The 14,805-nt window shown below is 55.7% G+C and overlaps 2 protein-coding genes and 1 pseudogene across 3 annotated transcripts; 2 read left to right on the plus strand and 1 right to left on the minus strand.

Annotated features, from left to right (window-relative positions):
• Positions 1-339: 339 nt before the first annotated feature.
• Positions 340-7,406, minus strand: EFEMP2 (EGF-like fibulin extracellular matrix protein 2). The gene is made up of 12 exons (XM_077862450.1): positions 7,389-7,406; positions 6,522-6,581; positions 6,076-6,194; positions 5,794-5,842; positions 4,943-5,149; positions 4,215-4,337; positions 3,845-3,961; positions 3,581-3,700; positions 2,210-2,329; positions 1,996-2,122; positions 1,534-1,729; positions 340-643 (listed from the first exon to the last, which is right to left on the minus strand). The coding sequence occupies exons 3-12, from the start codon at positions 6,184-6,186 to the stop codon at positions 482-484; spliced, it is 1,332 nt and encodes a 443-aa protein (XP_077718576.1). The 5' UTR covers positions 6,187-6,194; positions 6,522-6,581; positions 7,389-7,406; the 3' UTR covers positions 340-481.
• A 2,960-nt stretch (positions 7,407-10,366) lies between these two features.
• On the plus strand, positions 10,367-14,688 carry CTSW (cathepsin W). 2 transcript variants are annotated; one of them, XM_077862462.1, is made up of 10 exons: positions 10,367-10,510; positions 10,777-10,861; positions 11,903-12,016; positions 13,071-13,225; positions 13,321-13,417; positions 13,515-13,595; positions 13,695-13,820; positions 14,024-14,088; positions 14,171-14,374; positions 14,455-14,688. In XM_077862462.1, exons 1-10 carry the CDS (start codon positions 10,424-10,426, stop codon positions 14,563-14,565), a joined length of 1,125 nt encoding a protein of 374 aa, XP_077718588.1. In that variant the 5' UTR covers positions 10,367-10,423; the 3' UTR covers positions 14,566-14,688. The 2 variants fall into 2 exon arrangements, with proteins under 2 accessions (XP_077718588.1, XP_077718587.1); XM_077862461.1 differs by having other exon boundaries at positions 13,515-13,820.
• On the plus strand, positions 12,232-12,682 carry LOC144292334 (small ribosomal subunit protein uS8 pseudogene; annotated as a pseudogene).
• Positions 14,689-14,805: the final 117 nt, after the last annotated feature.

Below are 14,805 nucleotides of genomic sequence, written 5' to 3' on the forward strand. Positions count from 1 at the left end.
TAGGGTTTAGTCAAATTGATAGTTTGAGGCCAAACTGGGATTAGAACCCAAGGCCTCCAATGTCTACAGTAGAGTTATAAACCAAACTCCAGTTCCTGGGCTGGGTCCCTGGAGTCTGTAGCCTTATTATCTCCTCCATTCTCAGACTGATTCTGATGTGCATGGTACATGGATCAATCCTGGTCTTGGGGACACAGTTCCCAACTTCTATCTATGGGGCACCCTGAGCCCGAATGGAGATACCCCCCTTTAGGTGATTGGCCTGCCTCCCACAGCCTGGCCACTTCCCCAGTCCAGGGGTTCACTACAGTGTTACCCACCCACCTCAGCCACCAGGACTCCTTCTTTCTCCCTTTATTGCCTTTCTCTTTCTACTCTTCACAACAGCATCTGCCCTTGCAGCCGAGCACAGTCATCCCTGAGCCCCAGGCTCTTGGGCCACAGGAAGCCTCTCCCTCCCTGAGGGCTCCCCACCCCCACCTCAGAAAGTATAGGCCCCCACGAAGACGGTGAGTCTCAGTACAGAACTGGCCCGGTAGCTCATGAGGGAATTCATGGTGACCATCTCCAGATCCAGCACGTACTCCCGGGGGCCCGTCACAGGCCGGGCGAGGACCAGCATGGCGCTGACATTGTTGATTTGCTGCAGGGCATAGTGGGTGGGGGACATGTAGATTGTGTCAACCTACATGCCAAGACCCCTGCCCCAGCCTCACCTCCCCATCCCATATCTTGAGCCCACAATCAGTTGGCTGTGAAATGGAGAGTCCTAGCAGGCTGTGACCCCAGGCTCTCATCCAGCTCTGATACCCTTGACATCTTGTCACTGATGCACCCAGGCTCCTGCCCTCAGAAATTTCCCACTGGTGCTCTTCCCACACTTTCCATCTAGTTCTTTTGTCTAATCAGGGTCAACTGATGATGCAAGGCCAGGTGGGAAACTTTTGGGAGTGGTGGGGTCTTTGGTGACCTGGAGCTGGCTGACTTCCCTTCAGAGCATCCAATTGCAGAAAGAGAAAACAAGGACTAATATCAGATAAACCCTTGGCCCCCTCTCCTCGTGAGTCATGCCTGGATCTCTCCCTAATAGCTCCACCAGCAGCGAGCTGGATTCTTGGATGCCAGACCCCTGCACCAACCCCTGCTGCCTCTCTCTCCAAGGCCCAGCTCCATCTGCTTGTGTTCCCCAGACCCTGTTGTGTCCTGTTACCTGGGCAGGCTTCTCATGCCAGTGCCTTGTTCTAAGAGTGAACAAATCAGAGGCCAGATATGGAAACCAGTGCCAGGACTCAAACCCCAGTGTCCAAGTGCCTCATTGGAACTGCATTTAACAACCTGTAGTTTGTTAGTTTGTAGCAAGGGAATTTAGAATACCCCTACCTTTCTGCAGAAATTCCACCTCCTGGGGGGACAGGGCTTTGAGAAAAGGGGCGGGACATGGTGGTAGAGCCAAATCTCCCACTTAAGGTTTTCTGGAATTCAGTTTTGGATTATGCATGTCACTTGAGGGGTGCAATTAGGGGAAAGCCTTACCCTAATGTAGAAATCCCCTTGCGAGTTTCCTGCACGGATCTGAAAGGCATTGTAGGCGCCAGGGTAGACAGAGGTTGCTTGGATCTGGAACACATCGGCGGGCACACTCCGCTCTGAGGTGATGCTCATGTAGCGGTGCACAATAGACGAGGGCTGCTCCCGGCACAGGGGGTTGGAGGCCGGACAGAGGCAGCGACTAGAAACCCCAAAATGGGGACACAAATGAGGTCCTGGCCTATACCCCAAGTTTGGTCCCATTCCTAAAACTAGGTATCCCCAAAGGATTCTCTCACTCCTTCTAGAACTGTTTGCATGGTTTAGTCATGAAAGACTACAATTCCCATAGGCCCTGGAGCACTAGACAGCCTGCACAGCAGCCAGTCAGCCACAGAGCCCTCTGAGAGTTGTAGTTTCTGCGGGCGGGGGGTGTGGGGGCGGGTGTCTGGTGTCCCATGGACTCACTTGTCAGACACCTGGACGTAGGGTTCCACGCAACGGTTGGTATCCACACAGCGGTAGCCTCCATGGAAGTTGACACAAGTTTGGGCCTCAGAGCACTGGTGCGCGCCTGACTCACACTCATCAATGTCTGCGTCAGGGGAAAGGGGCTGGAACCCAGATGTCAGGCCACCAGCCCCCGATACCACCCTACCTGCTCCACTGGGGCAACCTGTACCTTGGCAGAGGCGTGTGGCCAGCAGCTGGTAGCCCTGCGGGCAATGGCAGGAGAAGCGGCCAGGTTCGTTGACACAGCGGTACTGGCAGAGGTAACTGGAGTAGCTGCACTCATCAATATCTGAGGAAGAGTGGGGATGAGGGCTCTGGGCCAAGGGCAAGCCTCTCAATTCATTCCCACGAATGAATTGAATTTACAGAGAGAGCCTGGCCATATGTTAGGCTCAGTATGGAAAGACAGGGGGATGCAAAGCTCAGTAAGGAGACAGGATTCAAATAAAGGTCTGCCCAGACTGCCCAGCTCCCGGACCTCTGCCCCAGCTCTGCAATACAAGACCTCATGGAAGCACTGTGAATCTAGAGGCTTGGGTGTAAGTCCTGATTGAATTTGGGGAACCTTGATTTCCCTGTCAATAAAATGAGCAGGTTGGACTAGATGAGACTTGAAGGCCCAGCCTGTTCAAGCTTTTGGTAACTTGCCCAATTCCTGCAACCCACAACCAGCCTCAGTGTACAGTCCCCTCCTGCCAACAGGTAGTTTATAGGCAAGAGCCAGGGTTTCTTTTTTTTTTTTTTTTTTAAGAGCCAGGGTTTCTGCTCTGGTTAGCCTCATGCTGTCTAGCGCTGAGCCAGGTACCAATGGGGCCATACAACCCCAAAGCACAACATAAACAAGGTACCTGGCCAGCTGACAAGGAATGAGTGATCCAGAGTGGAACCCTGGTGCGACCTCACCCTAGCTGTATGACCTTGGGCAAGTCACTTAACCTCTTTGCTGAAGGACTTTGTGCTTATTATTTTCTTTAACAATAGTTGCCAAAAACCTCAAGGGAGAGACTACCATCCTCGTTTTGCAGAGGAAGGAAAAATTCATACTTACAGCCTAGGATTGTTGGCAGGATTAAATGAGGCCAAGTATGTAGGGGAAATTAATGCCCTGCACAGGGAAGGCTCTCAATAAATGATAGTTCACTTTAAAACATCATGGCTTGGGACTTGACGAAGCCTGTCTTGTCATTTTCCCACTTCATCCTCAAGACGATCCATTTTACAGAAGAAATGGGCTCAAAAGAGTGGCTGGCCCTAGTCCAGGATGCAGGTCCATCTAACTCCCAAGAGGGGAGCAGCCGCATCCTTTGTCAGTCTCCCCACTGAGCTTCAGTGCTCCCTACTGAGCATTCCTACTGTGCCTTCCCCTCCATCCCAGACTGGAAGTTCTGTAGGTGCCCTGCAATCAACCTGGGGTGGAACACAGAGGATGTACACGGGTGCAGAATGGATGGGATGGGAAGGCGTCAAATGGAGGACTGTGTGGCAGGAACAGGGCCTGGGAGACTTACAGAGGAGCACAGCAGAGAGGGGGAGCTCTCACCATTGCAGGAGAAGCCATCCCGATGCAGCTCATAGCCCTGGTGGCAGCGACACAGGAAGGTCCCATAGGAATTGAAGCAGCGCTGCTCACATGGAGCCCCCATGTCGCATTCGTTCACGTCTGAGGGTTCAGGGAAAAACAGGAAGGGTGAAAGCCAAGGAGCAGCCCAGAGCACCCACCTTCCCCAGGTGGGTCAGAAAGAGAACTCCTGCACCCCACACCACCCTGCCCAGGATCCAAGAGCCTGGTCTGGCCCAGCCTCACCTACACAGGAGCGGTTGTTGGGCCCCAGCTGGAAGCCTGGTTCACATTGGCAGCGAAAGGAGCCAGGCAGGTTGACACAGCGGTGCTGGCAGTAGCGGTAGCGGCACTCGTCTATATCTGGGAGGGAGTCAGGGAAAGGGGCAGAGGGCATGGATTGGCTGGGACTCAAGGCCTCACCACCCATACGTAGTCTTGCCTGTGTCTGGGGGTCTGAGCTCGGTCAGGTGAGCCAGGACTCACACACAGATCCTCACAGTTCTGTGACTGGTGACAGGAAGGCAGAGGTGGCAGGGGGGGTTGTCAGGTGCTAGGGGGAGAGCTGGGCCAAGGGCACAGAGCAGAGACTAGAGAGGCTGTCCTCCAGACTTACCCACACACTCAGGCCCAATCTTGCGGTAGCCATCTGGGCAGGTGCACTGGTAGGAGCCGGGCAGGTTATGGCACTCCTGGCTGGGGCGGCAGTCATGCAGGGCCTGGGCACACTCGTCCACGTCTGCAGGAGACACCACTCAGCCCCCACCTGGGAGCCCACGCACCACCCATCATGCCAGATGCCTCAGCACAGGAGGATACAGGTCAGGTACCGTGCATGTCAGTTACGTGGATGACTGGCACGGCCTCCCCCAAAAAGGAGCACATGGATTAGACCCTCCCAACAGCACAATAACAGCCCATCAGCCTGGGAGCCAACAGGAAAGGCACCCTTGATCTGTGAGATACCCTACCAGAGATGCATAGGAAATAAGGCCCTGCCCAGACTCCCAGGAACACCGATTCCAGGGCCTTCCTCCAAGGACCATGGCACCCACAGGTGGGAAGTGGGTAGAGGGCAGAAGCTAAGAGGCAGAGCTCTTGCCTGCCCTTGCAGTGTGTCTCTAGCAGCTGAGAGGGGGATCCAGATGCTGGCTAGAGCACTGAGACCAGAGCTGGGGCCACCTGTGGCAGGCACCTCACAGAGTGAGGATCTGGATGGCAATCCCAATAGCTCTGAAGAGGCTTTTGAGCAAGAGAGCAATTGAGGTCCGAGTTTTTAAGTTGCAGTGATAGATGCTTAGTAGGTGGACTGAAAGCCCTAGTGCCAAGGTGACCCTCACTCACCCACACAGCGCTCTTGCTCGTCAGGTTCATAGCCTGGTAGGCAGGGGTTGGGGTATTCAGCAGGGGGCACTGGTGGTGGTGGTCCCTCGCCATGCAGATCATTGATGACAGCGGCTGAGCGGGGCAGGCACAAGTAGCCCCCATAGTGGTTGATGCATTTCATCTCTCCCTTGCAGGCCTCGGGGATGGTCAGGCACTCGTTGACATCTGCAGAGAGGGGTCTGCTGGGCACAGCCGGTCTCCTGGGCTGGCTGTGAAGTGGGTGGCAGGTGGGAGCCCAGCCCGGCCTTCTATAAGCTGTGTGACCCAGGCAGGGCCTCCTCTCTCGACTCAACAAGCTAAGGTTCCCTGCTCAGAACCCCTCCTCAAGGCCTGCCTGGGCAAATGGTGGGGCAGGGGGCTATTCCCATAGTCAGCCCCATTCTCTTGTCCCCAAGAGGCTCTCTACCCCTCCCCATAGCCTGGGCCCTGGCTCAGCCCAAGAGTGACGGGCAGGCCTCCCTACCCACCCCGCAGACACTGTCCTCCCAGGACGTGATGGGGCAAAGCCAGACGGGAGAGTAGTTCGAGGTATCCAAGACCCAGCTCCTCTGGGCAGTGCCCTGCTGCTCTCCTGCCCACTGAGTGGTGGGGACAGGATGTCCCGGGCTTCTCTGAGAGGGAGGGGCCTGCATGGCTTCTCCACCCCTAGCTGAGCTGGCCCCCAGAGAATCAGAGCTGGCCTCCGCCAAGCCAAGCTGGGCAGAGGACAGGTCATCGGGCTCCCTGATGCTGCTCTTGGAGCTGAGCTTGCAATCCCTTTCCCAGTTCCTGGGGGTGGGTCAGTTCCCCAGTTCCCTGGGCACACTCACCCCGGCAGTGCTGGCTGTCGGGATCCCACTCATAGCCATCTGTGCATTCCTACAAAGGGACCAGAGATGACCAGTAGTCATCCCCAGTCCCCTTCAGATGACCAGGCCAAGATCAGGGCCTGAGTCTGGCCACCCTCCCAGCCTGCTCCAAACAATGGCCCCCAGCTGCTTCCTACACCAATCAGGGGAGGGGACAATCTCCCCCAGCAGCAGCCACCCCAGGATCCTGATCTCTGTGTCCCAACCCAGCCCGGCCCAGGCCAGTGGCCCCACTGTCCCCACCGTGTAGCTGTCGGGCTCCTCCGAATCCTGGGGAGACGCTGCTCCCAAAAGCAACAGCAGCAGCGCCCAGAGCAGTAGAGACCCGGGGAGGCAGGAGGCGAAGGGGAGCATCCTGGGGGCTGGGAGGTGGCGGAGGGGTAGTGGAGGGAAGGGGGGTCAGGGCGCTTCCGCCACGCACCCCCACCCCCATTCCCTGTACCAGAACTCAGAACCCTGGCCCCAGCCGCCCCCCGCTCCGTACCGTGCCTGGGGCCCCGGAGCTTCCCAGGACCCAGGGCCCACTCCACCCTCAGGCCGGGGTTCGGGGCCCACCCGCCCGGGGCCGCCCCGCCCCCGCCCGGTCCCCCAGTGGCGCGGGCCGAGGAGCGCGGGCCTCTCGGCTCTGCGCTGACGCCGACTCGGCCGAGACTCCGGCTCGCGCCCTCCCCACACCGACCGCCACTCACTTGAGCCCGTGACGCCCCCGCGGCCCGCGTCTCCGGCGGCTCGGCTGGTTCGGGCAGTGCCTGCGGGCGGACGGACGGGCGGACGGCGCAGCTCCCTGGACGCGCGGCCCCAGGAAGCGCCCCCCGCTCGCCCGCCCGCCGCGGCGCGGCCCACCCCGGCGCCTCCGCCCGCCCCTCGGCGGATTCCTGAGCCCGCGCCAGGGGGAGGGACCCCGACCCCCCGCTTCTCCGCCCCCGGCCAGCCACAGGCCCCCACCCGGTCCCCCGCGGCGCTGCCCGGAGCCGCCTCCTGGCGCAGGGCCAGGGTCCCCCTAGATCCCCATCCCGGGTGTATGGCCTTGATGTCAGGCCCCCAAACTCACCCGAGAGCCTCTGGGCCCTCACTTTGTGCACCCCACTATGTCACCCTGCGCACCTGGACCCTACAAATCTGGGCTCCTGGAATTCCGCCCTGCGCACCCACAAATTAACGCCTGGGCCTTCACACTCTGCGCCTCCCAGAATGTCATCCTCGGTTCCTGGACCCCATCTAATCCTGGGGCTTCCAGACCCTCGCTCTATGCCCTGCAGACCTTTACTCTGTGCACCTTGTACAGTCATACTGGGAACACCAAAATTTCATTCGGGGGCCCCAGACCCTCGCCCGAGGACGAGACGCTCCCAGGCCCGGAACAGTTCAGGTGCGCCCCTTCTCTCCTCCATCCCTAGGGCTGTCAGCCGCAGGTGGTCCCTCCTCTCCTGGACGGCCTCCTCCCAACAATCGTTCTGCGAAACCACAACGGTTTGGGAGCGGGGTCTGCAGTTGCCTTTTGGCCCAGAATGAATGGAAGCCCCTGAGAAGGCAGGCAGGGCTGAACTGGCGCGTACCGGACGCCAGGGTCGGGTGCCAGTGCCCCAGCCGCTCTCCTTCCCAACGCGTCCCCACCCCCAACCTCGGGGTTCCAGCCTCCTTTCGGGAGCCGAGGGCGAGGGCGCGCCTTTCGGGGAGGAGATTGGGCGGAGTTGGCTCCCAGGAAGGGGCGGGGCCTCCTCCTGCCCACGTTTCAGGGCGGGACCAGACGGGAAAAGGCCGCGTGTCCAGGGATCTCCCGCCGGGGGGCAGACGAAGTGCGGGAATCGCTGAGCCCTCCCTTCCCCTTCCCACCCGGGGTTTAGCCTCACGATCGCCCCCAGTGCAGCCCCGCCCAGGGGGAGGGTGTGCTGACGGGGGCAAATGGGTCCGCAGGTCAGCCCTTGGGGTTCAAGGTGACTTGGAGAGTGCACCCCTCCACCCCCCAGATCCTTCACATCCACGGGGGCGAGGATGCTAAAAAGAATAGCTCTTCTAAACCAAAAAGACAGGCATTAACAAGTGTTGGTGAGGAAATGGAGAAATTGGAATCTTCCTGCACTGCAGGTGGGAATTTAAGATGGTCCTCTTTGGGAAACGGTGTGGCAGGACCTCAGAATGTTACATGACCCAGAAATTTCACCCCCATGTACATGCCGAAGGGAATTGAAAACATGTCCATACAAAAAGACCTATACAGGGATCCCTGGGTGGCGCAGCGGTTTGGCGCCTGCCTTTGGCCCAGGGCGCGATCCTGGAGACCCGGGATCGAATCCCACATCGGGCTCCCGGCGCATGGAGCCTGCTTCTCCCTCTGCCTGTGTCTCTGCCTCTCTCTCTCTCTCTCTGTAACTATCATAAAAAAAAAAAAAAAAAAAAAAAAAAAAGACCTATACACAACATTCATAGCAATGTTATTCATAAGATCCAAAATGTAGAAACAATCTAATGTTCATTAATTGATGAATGGATAAACAAAATGTGGTAATATGATGAAATGTCACTCAGTCATAAAAAGGAAGTACTGATGTGTGTGCTAAAACCAAGGAAGAATCTTGAAAGTATTACCCTAAGTGAAAGAAGCCAGACATACATCCTCATATTCCACTAATACGACACATCTAGAATTAGGCAAATCTAGGAGACAAATTCATGTTTGCCAAGGGAAGGGGGGACTGCTGACATGGTTTCTTTTGGGGGTATGAAAATATTCTGAAATCAGATGGTGGTGATGATTACACAGTTAAGCAAGTACACTAAAACCATTGAATTATATAAAGTTTTTTTAAAAATTTATTTATTCAAGTAATCTCTACACCCAGTATAGGGCTCGAACTTATAACCTCAAGATCAAGAGTCCTGTGCTCTTCTGACTGAACCAGCCAGGCATCCAGTGAATTGTATATATATATTTTAAGATTTTATTTATTTGAGAGAGAGAGGCAGAGACACAGGCAGAGGGAGAAGCAGGTTCCATGCAGGGAGCCGGACGTGGGACTCGATCCTGGGAATCCAGGATCACGCCCTGGGCCAAAGGCAGGCGCTAAACTGCTGAACCACCCAGGGATCCCCTGAATTAAATACTTTAAAAGGCTGAATTTTATGGAATGTTAACTATGACTCAATAAAGTTGTTTTTAAGAATAATAAGAGTTCTTAAATTTCAAGATATAAACTTCCCAGCCACCAGCATGCACTTCATGCAATCCTCCTGCCAGGGAAGGGGTACTTGTATCATCCTATTTCACTGATGAGAGTGTGCCTGAGATTTGTCCAGGCACAGCCAGAGTGGTAAGGAAAGGATGTGGACTTAAGTCATTGTGATTCCAAGACTCTCTGGGCTCTTTGCCTCCCAAGTAGAGTATTAAGGACCTACCATTTGAACATCATTCTGTGCCAGCCAGCGTCATGGGTGCCCACAGTCACTCCACTCAAAGGAATTGTTGCCACTTAGAGATGAGGATCTGAGGTCTAGAGGGGAATGGCTGGGCGTATCCACTATTGGATGTGGGTGTAGCTGCCATTTGCAATTGCCTCCTCTGGGATTTACTTTCCCTGCTCTCATCTCTTCAGCAGTCAATCTGGCCCCTCAAACCCACCCAACCCCCACATCCCCATCCCCAAACTGTGATAAGAATGAGGAACAGGAAAAAAAAAAAAAAAAAAAAAGAATGAGGAACAGGGGGATCCCTGGGTGGCTCAGCGGTTTAGCGCCTGCCTTTGGCTCAGGGTGCAATCCTGGAGTCTCGGGATTGAGTCCCACGTCGGGCTCCTGGAATGGAGCCTGCTTCTCCCTCCTCCTGTGTCTCTGCCTCTCTCTCTCTCTCTATCATAAATAAATAAATAAATCTTAAAAAAAAAAAAAAAAGAATGAGGAACAGAATGAGGCAGTAGCTGCCACTTACTGTACCCCAGATCCTGAACTTTCCTATTTAAAACCCAGGACAACCAATTGTTGTCTACAAACACCCAGCGAGGCTGCTCCCTGCCCAGCCCCATCCTGGGTGCTGAGGACACAGGCACATCAGATGCTTCTGGTGTGAGTGGGAGTCAGATACCAAATGGGCACAGGCACAGCAGGATGCCAGAGAGCTGCCCCTGACACCAGGGGATGGGGGGCAGGGAAGGCTTCTTGGAGGGTGACCCTTGAGCTGTCTCATTTTCCCAGGACAAGCAAGAGTGCTTCCCCAGGGGGCAATGACCACCCTCCATCCCCACCCAGAGCCTCCTGGCCTTCCCTGTCATGACACCAATGGCCATATACGGTAACTGCTCACTTAGGATCTCTCTATTCCTATTTCCTTAAGGAAAAGTCCATCTCTTTATCCCTAGAATCTTCCAGAACGGGGTGGGCAGAGGGGCTCTGCTAAAGAAAGAAAAAGGGTAGAGGGGAAACAGGCAGGCTGAGGGCTGTATAGGACAGACTGAAGGCCTGAGCCAGCCCCTGTGCTCAAGGGGTCCACCTCCCCCTCCCAACATGGTTTCCACTTTGTGGTTTCTCTAGCTCCACCCTCTCAGCCCCTCCAGTGTGGTTTGCTCAGCTTCCTGCTACCCACACTTTTGCCTGCAACACCATGGCACTAACCATCTACCTTTCCTGCCTCCTGGCCCTGTCGGTGGCAAGCCTGGCTCATGGCATCAAGAGATCCCTCAAGAACCAGGTAAGTGTCTCTCCTTTGCTTTCCATGCTCTTCCTCCACAAGTTTCATGCCTGGGGCTCACCCTTTCAGAAACAACTGCCTTATTCCCATTTCTCAGAGCAACTGAAGCTGTAGAGGTGATTGACATATGCCTAAGCTAACATAGGGAGACAGAACAGGCTAAGCAGCTGATCCCTTAGCCTGATCCCTGTTTCGGGGGAAGGCAAGGTGTGGTTCCAGCAATGACCCTTCACCTGCTCTTCCCCACCCCCTCGATTTCTTGCCAGGACCCAGGTCCCCAGCCACTGGAGCTGAAACAGGTCTTTGCGTTGTTCCAGATCCAGTACAACCGGAGTTACTCAAACCCAGAAGGTATCATGGGGCATGTGCATCTCTGGTCCCACTCCCCCTTCCCATTTAATAGATGAGGAAATTGAGATTCAGGGTGGGGAGTGGGCTTGGCCAAAGCCACTCAGCATAACTGGCAGGGCTGTGGATATACTCCCTGGTTTCCCAAGTGCATAAGCGGGGACAGGATCATTCTTTGCTATGAACTCAGAAGGCAGGCAGCAGCTGTCTGGGGGTGGGGGTGGGGGACTACCCAGTCTCAGGGTATCATTTCCATAGCCACTTTCTTGTCACTCCACACAGAAGGTAGACTACCATCTAGGCATGAGTTCATTCAGAAACACCAAGGATACTTCTTTTGCGCTCAAGCTGGGACTCTCTCTCCATGCCCATGAGGTCCGAGCCCTGCTCCTGCCCTCTCTCTGGGTCTTATCCTCTGTACCATAGGGGGATCATCTGAGGGAACCTTTCAGCCCAGGCTGCCCAAGCCATGGACCCATATCCCCACACCCCCCATCCTTCCCCACCTTCATGTTCCAGCTCTGAAGCTACAGTTAGAGGTGTAAAATGGAGGCAGAGAGGGACGCCTGGGTGGCTCAGTGGTTGAGCGTCTGCCTTTGGCTCAGGGCGTGATCCTGGAGATCCGGGATCGAGTCCCACATCAGGCTCCCTGCATGGAGCCTGCTTCTCTCTCTGCCTCTGTGTCTCTCATGAATAAATAAATAAAATCTTAAAAAAAAAAAAAAATGGAGGCAGAGAAAGTAACCCAGCAGGAAACCAGTCTCCTCTGATTAAACCCCTTTCTGAGTCACTCTGCCTTCAGACCCTTTGTCTTCTCTGTGGGTGGGTAGAGATGTCCCCCTTACTGCTTCTGGGGGAATCCCAGCCCTAGAGAGGCTGAGGAGCCACTTCCTTGGCCCAGACGTCTGCAGGGTGGCCTGCAAGGGCCACAGGAAAGGAAGCAATGCTCACCTGGGTGGGTGTGGGTGGGGATGCCCTGGCAGTGGCCACTTCCTGCCTCTGGGGTCTTAGGAGGTAACTTAGGACAACCGCCTTCTGGTACAGAATATGCTCGTCGTCTGGACATCTTTGCACACAACCTGGCCCAGGCTCAGCAGCTGGAGGATGAAGATTTGGGCACAGCAGAGTTTGGGGTGACTCCATTCAGTGACCTCACAGGTACTGGACCCTTCCTGGGCCCTAGGTAGTAGGAGGGGAAACAGAGACTTCTCCAGGGATACTGGCAGATGGGCAGGGCAGACCTTTAGCTTTCATTTTCCAGAGAGAGACCCTGAGGACCAGAGGCCTGGTTGCTTGCCCCAAGTCACAAAAACAGGGACAGGTCTAGGTCCCAGTCTAGCTCAGGGGTGAGGCAGCAAGTACAAGGGAACGCATCCCAAGAAGAAACTTGGCGCTTTCCGCCATCTCTCCGAGCCGCCACAATGGTGCGCATGAACGTCCTGGCAGATGCTCTCAAGAGCATCAACAATGCTGAAAAGAGAGGCAAGCGCCAGGTTATCAGGCCATGCTCCAAAGTCATCGTCCGATTTCTCACTGTGATGATGAAGCATGGTTACATTGGCGAATTTGAAATCATCGATGATCACAGAGCTAGGAAAATTGTTGTGAACCTCACAGGCAGGTTAAACAAGTGTGGAGTGATCAGCCCCAGATTTGATGTACAACTGAAAGATCTAGAAATGGCAGAATAACCTGCTCCCATCCCACCAGTTTGGTTTCATTGTACTGACAACCTCAGCTGGCATCATGGACCACGAATAAGCAAGATAAAAACCCACAGAAGGGAAAATCCTGGGATTTTTTCTCTAGGAATGTAATTCTTTTTTTTTTTTTTTTTTTATGATAGTCACAGAGAGAGAGAGAGGCAGAGACACAGGCAGAGGGAGATGCAGGCTCCATGCACCGGGAGCCCGATGTGGGATTCGATCCCGGGTCTCCAGGATCGTGCCCTGGGCCAAAGGCAGGCGCCAAACCGCTGCGCCACCCAGGGATCCCTAGGGATGTAATTCATACGTGCAAATAAAATGCCTCAATGGAAAAAAAAAAAAAGAAAAGAAAAAAGAAACTTGGCTTTTCTCTGGGTCTCCGTATCTGTGCGTCCCCCAGGGTATCATGGGGATTTAACAGGATGTGGATGGTTGGAGTAGGAGAAGCAGAATATGGGGAAGAAGTAGTCAAACTTGTGACTCTGGTGGCCCCATCTACCCTCCAGAGGAGGAGTTTGGCCAGTTCTATGGGCATCAGAGGATGGCTGGAGAGGCTCCCAGCGTGGGCAGAAAGGTAGAGTCTGAAGAGTGGGGGGAGCCAGTGCCTCCCACCTGTGACTGGAGGAAGTTGCCCGGCATCATCTCACCCATCAAGCAGCAGGTATCTGCCCCCAGCTGGCCCAATCTAACTTGGGTGGTGGGGGGGGGCGGAGGGCAATGGCCAGACATCTGCTCACTAACCCCCTTCCCTGCTAGGGAAACTGCCGCTGCTGCTGGGCCATGGCAGCGGCGGGCAACATCGAGGCTCTGTGGGGCATCAGATACCACCAGCCTGTGGAAGTCTCTGTGCAGGGTATGGCTCAAAGAGGGGTGCATGTGAAGGGGTAGAGGGGAAGCACAGGGCAGGGGGGCAGGGTGCAGTCAACCCACATTGTTCCTTCTCACACCAGAGCTGCTTGACTGTGGCCGCTGTGGGGATGGCTGCAAGGGCGGCTTCACCTGGGACGCATTCATAACTGTCCTCAACAACAGTGAGTGCACTGCCTCTCTGGGCAGCTTTTGGGGGGTAGGGGGTGAGGGGCTGGTGTGGGGTGTTCAGGAGCTGAGCCTCTGCCCTGTTTTATCTCCAGGTGGGTTGGCCAGCGCAAAGGACTACCCATTCTTGGGGAACACCAAACCCCACAGGTGCCTGGCCAAAAAATATAAGAAGGTGGCCTGGATCCAGGACTTCATCATGCTGCAGGGCAATGAGCAGGGTGCGGGCAGAGTGGAGACATGGGCAGGCCTAGGGGTGGGGGGTGGGGGTGTGAATGACAGGGAGAGACAGACCAGGATAGAGGACAGACGAGGCTGGGTTAGAGACAGATGGAGGAACAGAGAGGTGGGGGGTGGGGTGAAGGTAGAGCCAAAAGCAGGGGGCACAGAGCAAGCAGGGCCTAACGGCACTTTCCACCCCCAGCAATCGCCTGGTACCTGGCCACCAAAGGCCCCATCACTGTGACCATCAACATGAAGCTACTGCAGGTGGGACAGGGTCAGGCCTTGGAGGGGAGGGACCCCTGGAGGAGGGGGGTGGGCCCCAGACTCAGCCCCTCTGCCCCTGCAGCATTACCAGAAGGGTGTGATCCAGGCCACGCATACCACCTGTGACCCCCAGCGTGTGGACCACTCTGTCCTGCTTGTGGGTTTTGGGAAGAGCAAGTCAGTAGCAGGGAGGCAGGCAGAGGGAGGCTCATCCCGGCCTCGTCCTCACCACCCAATTCCGTACTGGATCCTGAAGAACTCCTGGGGTGCTGAATGGGGTGAGGAGGTGAGTGTGATCTACTCAGGGGACAGGGAAGGACAGGCCCCTCCCCACCTTCTGGCCCTGATGTCCCCTTGACTTCCTAGGGCTACTTCCGGCTGCACCGTGGGAACAATACGTGTGGCATCACTAAGTACCCAGTCACGGCCCGGGTGGACCTGCGGGTGAAGAAGCGCCTGGTGTCCTGTCCACCCTGAGCCTGTGAGGCAGGCCCTCAGCTCTCTCCTGCTATGCCCACGGCCTCCTTGCTGCCTCCACCCATGGCTTTTACCTGTTCTCCTAATCTTGCTATGGCTTGAATAAACCAAGATGAGCTCTCCTGTCTTGTATGTGAACTCAGGTGGGGTGGGGAGAGCACAGACATCCCATACTCTGACAAGTCTCCATGGGGTGCCCCCCAAGCACATACATCCCTATACCCGTTCACCGTGATGCTC

The sequence above is a fragment of the Canis aureus genome, chromosome 21 (assembly GCF_053574225.1).
Source record: "Canis aureus isolate CA01 chromosome 21, VMU_Caureus_v.1.0, whole genome shotgun sequence".
NCBI lineage: Eukaryota > Metazoa > Chordata > Mammalia > Carnivora > Canidae > Canis > Canis aureus.